This window comes from Athalia rosae, chromosome 1 (assembly GCF_917208135.1).
Source record: "Athalia rosae chromosome 1, iyAthRosa1.1, whole genome shotgun sequence".
In the NCBI taxonomy this organism is placed as follows: domain Eukaryota; kingdom Metazoa; phylum Arthropoda; class Insecta; order Hymenoptera; family Athaliidae; genus Athalia; species Athalia rosae.
In genome coordinates, this window is record NC_064026.1 from 3491532 (window position 1) to 3502507 (window position 10976).

Genomic DNA, 10976 nt, shown 5'->3' on the forward strand with positions numbered 1-10976 from the left:
TTATATCGGAAGCGATAACTCCGGGATTTTAGGATCCCCGAAATTTTTTGGTCGTAAATTTTATGGATGTACCAAATTTCGCGTTCAATTAGAGAATTTTTCCGTAGCAATTATTCGGGGCCGGTATATGTATGCGCGTTATAATTGCGTGATGTCAGCGACTACGCCCCCCATAAATGTTGTCGTTATTGTTGAGACACGCAACTGAACACGTTAATCGATACCTATTTATCTTTCACCGAATGATCAACACGCGTCGATTTATAGCTAGACGCCATTCAGTGTTCCATGAAACGGACGAATCTCGTCGAAAACGAGAGATTCGCCATCGAAGAACACAACAACATTCGGCTCTGATTTCACCGGTTGATTATCTCTGAATTCATCAAAACTGATGGGAAAAATCTCTCTCCCGATCGCCGCTAATTCCGAATAACCGTGTCGTTTGGGGAATTATACCAAATGGAAATCCGAGTAGAGAATCACCTTCTTGTCTCCGACGTTTTTCGTTCGAAGAATTCAAGTTATTTTTTTCAATGTTTCGACTCCGATTTATCTGCTTCCAATCCAGATGACTTCGGATTTCGGTAAAACTTGATTTTCCTCTCATGGATTGTTTTTGATTTTTTTTTTCTTTCGAGCTAGAAAATTTCTCCGAAAGGAAAACACGCACGGTGACCGTTACTCGGATCAACTCGATCGCCGTCAACTGGATTTCATTCCCGGATTCGCAACGGAACGCGGGGAATCCTTCGTTTTCTTATGTGACGTAACTAGACTGTCCGCAGGTGTCAGGGAACTAGATCTCGTAGAAATGTATTTCATCGAAACCGAATTATCGGGAGAGAATCATTTTCGATTACGAAGAAATTCCGTTCGATCGTTCCCCATTAACGTACGACGAATTTTCGGTTCTCTTTCAAATCCGATCGGCGATCGAGATGTCCGAGACATCGGACGCCCGTACATTTCCACTAATAGAACGCCATTAGTTCACGCCACTTTGGAATTTTTATTTATTTCACCGCAGCTATATCACCATTATCGAAAATAATGAGTGTTGCGAAAATTTCTCGCGTCGGACATGCACACGTTATACTTCCGAGGAACTGACGTACCGACGTGACGTTTTGCGGAATGATTATCATTCTCGACGTAATTATACGTACATCCTGAAAACCATAATCGTCGTTTGTTGCCGGAAAACCCTAGCTGAAACGTATACTAGAAAACACGACGTTTTCTACTCGAGGCAAATGACCCAACGACAAATTAAAGTTCACGTAATCGTGACGGCTTCTTATTTATTTATTAATATATATATATATTTTTTTTTTTTTTCACGCTACTTTCGATGAGTCAATCTTATACGTATACCACACACTTCCGTGTACGTATAGTTCCAAATATGTGCGTGCGGTAAAAAGATTAATAAACGAAAAAAATTGTAGTATATCAGAGATACGTTTTAAACAAAAAAAAAAAAAAAAGAACAATTCAAGTTGAAGTACAATCTACCGATAGCTTCGATCGGGCGGAAATAATATTGTACGTTTCTTATCGCTTTTCCGTTCACGCCCAAATTAGTTTATTCGATCAGCTGGTACGGAGATCCGTGCAATCTTCACTTCGTTAATTCGAATCTGAGAAGCCAAAATACAATCCTTGTGGATGAACAACGCAACCAAGTTTTATCGCTAGATTCGGTACGGTCGTCTCGCAGAGCGGAGGAAATGAATAACGCGCCAGTGTAAATGAACGTTGATTAACTTCGTCGCGATGTCATTGATAATTCATCACGCTACCGACGGTATATTTAGTTCCCCCGTAGTTGATATAGACGAAGTCGTAGCCGGAATGAAAATCACTTCGTTTCAAAATGCGCCCGATTCTCAACACCGTGTCAACATTCCTTTTGATTCTTCGATGCAGCGGAGTCCTGGGAGCCGGTGAAAAGAGCAAAGAAAGTAGGTAACAATAAGAGTTATGACAATCGCTTGGACCACCACTTCCATAATCGTGTATTTGGTTTCATTTCCACCCTCGAGAATGCAAGGAATACGCGAATTACGTCTACGCGGATGAGGCGGCACCGATTCTCAGAATGAACGCCGGTACCAATTCAATATCGCATTGCGGAATCGTCGAAGTCCCTCTCATCATCGGTGGCACGAAAGCCGTTCGAAAGGAATTTCCGCACATGGTTCGTGAAAGCACATAGTTGAAAAAAAAAAAGGGAGTCGAGTAGAATAGAATGGAGAGACGGTGGCGGAAGAGAGATTGTTTAAAAAAAACAGTGGAATTCGATTAATTTCCCAGGCGTTAATCGGCTTCGGGAATTCTGACGAGGATGTTTCTTGGCAATGCGGAGGTTCTTTGATCTCGGAAAGTTTTGTTTTAACCGCAGCCCACTGTTTGGATTCCCGAGACAAGTTAGTGTGTAATTAAACTCGCGGAAGTTGATTTTATAACGAATCACCCGTTTACCTCCCAAAAGTTTACTTCCCAGAAATTAAACTCATTCCAGAGGACCGGCGTTCAAGGTCCGCGCCGGTTTGATAAACCAGAAAACTCCGGGCGAGGAAATGCAGGAAAGGATCGTTGCGGAAAGAATCAAACATCCGAATTATCAACCTCCGTCGCGTTACCACGACATTGCGCTGTTGAAACTGAAGGAGCCTTTCGATCTCAACGCGGACGTTCGACCGGCTTGTCTTCACGTTGAAAAAGATATTCCTGGAACGAAATCGATAGCCTCCGGTTTCGGAAAAACTGCATATGGTATTGTACTCGAGATTGCATTCTCTCTTCTCTTGTTTCTACCGATTCCTTGCTCCTCGCTCCGAAACCTGCTCGGACGACTCGTTGTCTTGTTTAATTCATTTTACCTGCATTGATGATCACGCCCACGTAAATAACAAATTCGGATATTTTTAGCTCCATAATAGCCTCAGCCGATACGGCAATTAATTACATATGCAAAAGCCCGACGGGCGTAGACGATACATCGTAACGTACATCTGTGAAGAACGTGAAAAAAAAAAAGAGGAAGAAAAAATCTGCAGCAGGTTACACATTTTCATTAATTTTTTTATTTTTCCCAGATGAGGCGGACGGCAGCGACGATCTCATGAAGGTTCAACTGACATATATTTCTGAGGAAGTATGCAAAGATACTTTCAAAACAGATTTCGGGGGAAGGCAAATGCCTGACGGTTTGATTACGAGCTTAATTTGTGCCGGAGAGATGGGGGGAGGCAAGGACACCTGCCAGGTAATAAAAACTTGCCAGTTTTTCCTTGTTTCTCGATGTGTGAAATTTTTCTTTCCTCTTGTACACCAGGGCGACAGCGGAGGCCCCATCCAGAGGGTGTTGGAAGACCCTTACTGTATGTACAGTATAGTGGGTATAACCAGTTTCGGAAAATTTTGCGGCTTTAAAAATTCACCCGCCATATACAGCAGGGTCAGTTCGTACGTGGATTGGATCGAGGGCATTGTATGGCCTTGAATCGGTTGAGTTTTTCGATTTTTCTTCTCTTCAAATAATAATATCCCTGCAACGGACTTCACCTGCGGCGTCCCAATAAATTTCTCCCGATAGAATCGAAACCGTATTCTCTAAACTTCCACTGGTAAAATAATTCATCTCAATGCAAATTAATTGGATGGACTGTAAATCGAATGTTCATCTTTTGCTGTTTTTTTTTTTTTTTTCATTTCAAATAATTTTTTTCATCTTCCGAGTCGATCAAAGCTATGATCGGTTTTTACCCTCAGTTGAAAAAATTATATTCGTCTTTTACCATGGAGGCAAACGTCGCGTCGCTCGTCGAAGGACAATTTTCTCAACCGGTAATTCAGTAATGTTTAACTAACTCCAGAGATGGCGGCATTGGCTTAACAACAAATTAAAATTATGACTCATTACTAATGTTGCAAAATTCAAATTTATAACATATTCGCCGATGAAATGAGAATTTTTCTCCCCGAAATTCAAAATTCGCTCGGATTTAAAACGAAAATTATCGCTGGTTCATGATTCTTGTCTTTTCATTGATTTTTGCCAAAATACCGATCTTCTTTCTTGAGTAGAATCATAATTGAAATTTTGCTATCGTAGATAAGCTAGTGGGGGCAAACTGCAATTCAAAATCAGAACAACTCGGGATTTTGCCGTAATTAATTATCTCATGTGTCGCCGAGGGCGTTCGCCCTCGTGATCTCGTTGGAACTTTTTATTTCCTCGCTCGCGTATAGAATTTATTTATTTATTTTTGTTAAGTTCTTTTTAATTTTCTGCAAGAAAATCTCATTAGAACGTTAATTGGTCGTTTGTAATTATAAAATTTCAATATACGGTGTTATAATAATAATTCAATAATGTATTACGATAAATTTTATCACAGCCCGCCGTCTGGTCTGCAAGTTTTTTCCACTCTCTCTCTCTCTCTCTCTCTCTTTTTTCTACATCAGTCTGGTCAGGCGACTCGGATCGTTCCCTAAAGAATCTTCGGTCGTTGAATAATTTTTATAAAATATAATTGAAATCAAGCTGTTAATTATTTCTCCACAGACCTCGATGTATCGCGCTTGCAGGGGAAAATTCCTCCAATTGTATGCAAACAAAAAAAAAAAGAAAGAAAAGAAACGAATTGAAAATAATATTTAAAAATTTTTTTGTATCGCTCGTGCGGAGCGGAGCAAGGACGGTATCATTATTATTAATCGCAGCTTCGTACAATATAAATATTACAAAGATTGTACTCGTCTAATTAGGTTTAACCTTGCAGCGCGTCTCCGCGCGTTTGTCTTCATGTGCTCCAATATAGAAGACTTTTGCCACATAGGTGTTTTTTACACAGACAGCGAATGCTCAAGATCTAAAATAGACGCAGAGGATGATATACCTCGCGCATTTTCGCTATAGTTTGGCAAAAATCCAAATGAACTTAACCACCGCAGTGTTTCAAAGTTATTAACGGATACACGTTATTCCTATTAGTTATTTTGCTGCACAAAAGTTTACAAATGAAACCCGAACGCTTCCTGTATAGAACGCGAGGAATTTAATTCTCATTATTATCACAGCAATAAACGCAACTCTTTCAACTTTGCGCCGAACCGACGTACGTATTTGCACTGTATACATATCCGTACGTACCTACCCCCGTAATGTATTTAGCGTTGTACATCAACTTTTAACACGCCCGGTAATGCGGTGCGGCGAGATCAGCTTTTGAAGAAATTGAAAAAAATAAAATAAAATAAAATAAAAAACATATCGAATGAACGAAACGAAAAAATGATAAGTTAAAGCTCTCGTAACGTACGCGAAACATCTCATTACACCTCATTCTCCGGACGTAAGTTAACCGCTCGCATGTGCCGCTGCACGTTACAGTGGTAGACAAATACGTATGTACATGTAAAAATAACGTAACATTCAATTACTTCATAGTCTTCATCAGATTCGTATCAAAAACTTGTGTAAATTATATAATCTTCGAAATGCGGCGATCCAATTAACCGTACACACGTAAAACAACGAGAAGCTGTATATAATATACAGTTCTTACAATTAACGCGAATCGATTATTGTCCGGAGGTTGCAACGAGAAACGAACGTCTAATCAGCCGTGCTAATGAGGTTCGCCTCTTTAAATAATGAAATAACACAGTTAACGTTTAACTGCGAATTTCAACGATACATGCGTAGCGCATTTTGAGTCTAACTCAGCGATAAGTGAGAGCCACTGAAGTCAGACACACCGGCAATCCCTTTTTGCCCGCCTTTATTTATTTGCCGAGATTGCGCTATATTCGGCCAGGCTTTTGAGACCGTTAAAGCTCCGGACAGCCGCTGCCTCCAGGTACACCATCAGCTTCATCTGGGTGGTTCCATCAATCCTACCAAGACATGTCATTTACATCGGAAAAATTGATATCCGTCTGTTATTACCTTTCCATAAGTAGATAACCATCTCACCGCAGCTAACTGTTCGCATCCGACCGCATCGGAGAGCGAAAAAAAAGAACGTGGAAAAATGAAGAACGAAAAAGGGAGGAATATAATCGGGATTAAACTTCCGAAGAGGGACAACGAATGAGACAAAATGAAAAATTCGCGGTAAGAATTTAGATACGTGTACATTGCACGTACATTGTACCTCCGGTCGTTGCAGAAATCTTTTTAGTTTTTTTAAATTTCATGCAAAAATATTGTTGCCTTTCACACTATCCGAACTGTGCTTCACATTCATCGACTTCGTTACCCGCAAATGAAGACTGATACTTGAGAGGGGAAAAAGGGTTTGAATTTAATTTTTTATATACGGAACCAAATTACTTTTCATTACAAAGTTGCCGAACGGGTCAGCAACACCGTTGAGTTATTACATCGAGTAAAGTGTCTCATGAAATGATATACGTCGTTGGAAATGAGCTCCATTTTTATTTCTTTACTCATTATACATATCTGTCAAATGCACGTCTCAGGAACTGCGGAATCAACGCGCGCGGTTTTAATTTACATCCTTACAGAGCGACGGGGAATTATTTTTTCCCGTCGGTAATTAATCCAAACTATCGTTATCCGTCAAATAAATTTCTCGAGAATATTATAATAATTATTATTTTTCTCTTCTCTTTCTTTCGTAATTTCCCATTAATCATCGACGATAAAGAATGAAATTTTTATCGTGCGAATTTTTCATCGCTCGGTTGGAAAATGAAATTTCTCCCGCCGTATGCCGACAGCTGGGTTATGCGATAGAAACTGTATGCACGCTTCTAAAATAATTTGAAAATTTCCACATCCTGCGCGATGTCAGTCACGTACTCGACACGTCCTCGTGTAGCTCTCTCGTTGCCAAAAATTCGATCTCGACCAGGAAGTATTTATACAATGCGGATTATTATTAACTGCAGGCTCCTTTTCAATCGACTAATTTTATCACTCGATCAACTGCGCTGTGCGGCTATTACCTGACCGCATACTTATCGGTATATGATGTTGAAATTCGTGATCTAGATCTTCGAAAAATGCATTTTTCACTCGAAATTTTGAATCGTCGGAAAGGATTTTCTGAACTTATATATCGTAACTACTCGTCATCGACCTGATCCGACGATCCTAATACCATAGATTTTTCAATTCCTTCCCCCGTGTATACTTTGTTCCTCGATCGATGTCTCGCACGCGAATGAGATCGTCTGCAGGGTGCGTTGAAAAAAGTCGTTGACTATTTGGTCCGTTCTGGAATTCTCGTTTTTACATTCCGCCGGAGCTTCTTCTCGGTATCTCGAGCCAAAGAATTTTTATATTTTACTTATATACCCGTACCATCGACTGACTGACTGACTGACTGACTTACTGAAAAGGTTTGCCAAGTTCAAACGGCTCGAGCCAACCGAACGATCGGCGGAACGAGACGTGGAATTGGAGACGAAAAATTTTGCGACGTCCAAAATTATTCGGGTCAACGCGCAGTAACCGATTTGCTTTTTTAACGATCAATTTTTCTCGGAGAAAATTCCATCGCTACGACATCCTACGCGTGTACGGGTATTCTGAATTCGAGAGATTCACATGCCGCTAAAGTTTCCGATGATTCGAATTCCATTATTTTATCATTTCGTTATCTCATACCCAGCGTTATAATCCGGAAGCGCCTGCGTGACGATCGATTGTTGAAAAGGCGTGGACGTGCTTTTTGTTTCCTCGAGAGATGCGGTATCGGGTATCGCGATGTAAAAAAAATTCAAATCGACCGAAACTGATACTACAAATTTTTTACAATCAAATTACATGACCGATCTACCGGGTAATACCTTGGGACGGGTCCGTCCAGGATTTTTATTCTACTTGCCTGTTTTTCAATTTTTTTCTTTTTTTTCTACCACAGACTTGCGATTTTTCGGCAAACAAACAAATTTGTTTCGCGGATTCACTTCGCCGGGATGTCGATTTCAGTTAATGTCAAAGATTTTACCGATCTACGTACACAGAATGTGATGTAAGACGTACGTTATATTAATACATTTATGATACTTCGAAAAGTTCATCGTGAAAACACGTCGACAGTAAATCAAATTTGATATGCGATTATTATAAAGAGAAAAAAAAAAAAAAAAATGAAAAGAACAGAGAGGGAGAAGTAGAGGGAAAGAACACTTCGTATTAAATTGAGAAGACATTTGAGGTCAACCGTGTCGCTACCAGGTGGTAGCTTGTGTGTTATACGTGTAAATATAATATAATCTACAACACATGAGTTAATTTTTTATAAAAAAAATACGTCCGTATCGCGTGCGATTTCGAACGCAGCGTATATAAAACTTATCGTCCGGAGATTCGGATTATTTATTTTTCTTTTTTTCCTGTTAGTATCAGCCGAATGATGGAATGTTAACTTCCAATCGACTGTCGAAGCGTGAGGTAAAAAGTGAAAAGTAATATTTTTGCCGATTGGATGGAAACTCGGCAGGAAATGCAAGGCGCAGTCGATTCGATTCGGTTGCGCTTCACGAAATTCATTATCATATGATTAACCGAGGAATTCTATCACCAGCTCCGCCGGGTGATACGCGCGTCCGTAAAATATTGACGATTCAAATTAGTTGAGAGAAAGGAAAAATATATTTCTGTATCGAATACCTATACCTAACTGCGTTTTACCGAAGCAGTCCACATAATTCGTCGATTAACGGCGATTTTGAATTTTTCCTTCGTACGAGATATATTTTCGCAATGTTCCCATTGCGAATCGTTGAAATCGCAGGAGGGTATTAAAATTTCATAACTCGTGGGTCGATCGAAGTCGACGTTGTACGTACATAGGTATACCTATAGGCGGTTAATTATAAAATCAATTAATTCGTGGAGGATGAAAAAGTGCAGAGGAGGTACCGATCGCGCGTGTCGCCTCGAAGATTTTAATCCACGGGCGTAATCTTGAGACATTATAAGGATGCGGACGAGGTTTTAATTCCCTAGAGAAGATGCGGATCGTGTCGTCCGATCGGCATTTCACAATCGGACAATCAGCGTCGGCGAAGCGATACGCCGCCGCGTCGTCTGGACCACTCCTTGGTGCGGCGGCATAATAAAAATTTTACCCCCAGGTGCGAAGGTAACCGCTATAATGTACAGGTAGGTAGGTATATTTTACGAACACGGTGCTGCGGAGCAAGCCGGGATTCGACGATAGCCGCGATTCTGTATCTCTCGCCGCACGCGAAACCCGTAGCTTTGTAATAAGAGACAAGCGCGTCAGGGTCGCCATCTGATTTATAGCCAGCTTTTACGGTCCGAAGGGAAAAATTCGTCCGACTCATTTGCTCGCTTGTCGACGATATTTCGCTTCTCTCCTTTTTTTCTCTTCTTTCGGTCTCTTCAAAAACGCGATTTTCGTAGCCACGCGAGTGACAGATGAAAAATTCCGCGATGAAAAAAGTCAAAATTGCACCTTCGACGCGTCCAGCTGTCGCGTTAATTTGACAATAGCGAAAACGAGGTAAAACGAAATAGGATAAATCAATAAAATACCGCGTGCCGAGATGAAATATGGATCAATGCAATTTACCAGCGTCCCCGAGTTGCGTTCTCGCCGTCGCTACTATGCACGGAGCAAATATACGTGTATACGTGCATACGTTTGTTTATTCAACATTTTTGAACTCGAACGAGGGCAAGAACATGCAACGTTTGAAAATCAGGACACTGCAGTCAGATAATACGTTCAAGGTGTAATCGACCGTTCAAGAAGCGCAAATCGAGTGCACGCGACAGGCGTTAACCACGTGCAGAATATTTTCATACGCGACTTCTTTTTCATCGCATGCGTGCGCGATATTGATAAATAATTGATAAACCATCGGCGGTAAATCAATAATACAATCCGTCAAAATTACAAAATATTCGAAAATTGTTTTCTGGATAACAATTTATTTTCAATTGAAGTGATAATTGTTTCATGCCAATAAATCAATTTTTTTTACATGAGCCGGATCGAATACGTATCCAACAATATCGATTGTACCCCTCTCGTCGAAATGATTCCGTAGAAATCAAATCGCCATTTTTTTTTTTTTTTTTTGTCATCGCCTACGCTATACGTCCGTCTGATCGGCACAATTATCTGCACAGATATAGAATTTTTTCAAATTACGTGGGCGTTAGATAGACAGTACAACCAGTTTTCAGACAACGAAACGAACGCTTCCGTTTCGCGAAAATGTACGCAAATAACTTCTCTGACTCGTGCCTACGTCTGTACGATCCAACTTGGGCAAAATTTCAATTTTCCAGATATTTATGTACCTCGGCTCCACGCGCCCGTCTGACTTCATTCTGAAAATCGACCAAGTCCATTCATACCTAAAAATGGCAGACTCGATCATGTCCTCATCCTAAAAACAATTACGTGTAACTCACCTCAAGAATTGAAACAATTGGAAAATCGAACTTCCTAGGGAATCACGTTCAATTTGGATCGACTCGATTACGTTCACTTTTTCTCTTCCTTTTTTCATTTTTTAGGTACGCCATGTACAGTAATCTTAATTCGCCATTCATGGAAATCGGTAATCAAACTCGTGCAGTAAATGATAGTTGTTCACCCACGTGTTGAGCTCGGACATTTTCTCATTCATCTGAAATTTTTATTGCTCGGGAAATAAATCTCAACGTAGCTCGAACGAACCGTTCGATCATTGAACACCTGCAATTTTCAGTACGCACGTTCGTCCCGCAAAAAGAGCATGAAAAAAGAGAAATGAAATTTTTTTACTTTTACAATTATCGTGAGCGCACGAAGTTTATTTTCTAATTGGCACTCTTCGGATACTAGTTCTAACTTTGAAGTCGATATACACGTATGTATAAGAAGCGAGGAGTTATTCGTCTGATATATTTGTTGACTGATAATAATTCGGGAGTTTTGTTCGCATTTAGATAACCAGTGTGATATGAA

General features: G+C 40.3%; 1 protein-coding gene across 1 annotated transcript; it reads left to right on the forward strand.

Annotated features, from left to right (window-relative positions):
* The first annotated feature begins 1811 nt into the window (after positions 1-1811).
* Positions 1812-5293, forward strand: LOC105690773 (serine protease snake-like). The gene is made up of 6 exons (XM_012408854.3): positions 1812-1967; positions 2049-2203; positions 2320-2432; positions 2528-2781; positions 3105-3274; positions 3344-5293. Exons 1-6 carry the CDS (start codon positions 1880-1882, stop codon positions 3509-3511), a joined length of 948 nt encoding a protein of 315 aa, XP_012264277.2. The 5' UTR covers positions 1812-1879; the 3' UTR covers positions 3512-5293.
* Positions 5294-10976: the final 5683 nt, after the last annotated feature.

Excerpts from the sequence above, each read along its gene's own strand:
- LOC105690773 (XM_012408854.3), top strand. The coding sequence starts at position 1,880 with ATGCGCCCGATTCTCAACACCGTGTCAACATTCCTTTTGATTCTTCGA. Across the intron at positions 1,968-2,048 it reads CGGTGAAAAGAGCAAAGAAA|AATGCAAGGAATACGCGAAT; the intron begins GTAGGTAACAAT and ends TCCACCCTCGAG. Across the intron at positions 3,275-3,343 it reads GAGGCAAGGACACCTGCCAG|GGCGACAGCGGAGGCCCCAT; the intron begins GTAATAAAAACT and ends CTTGTACACCAG.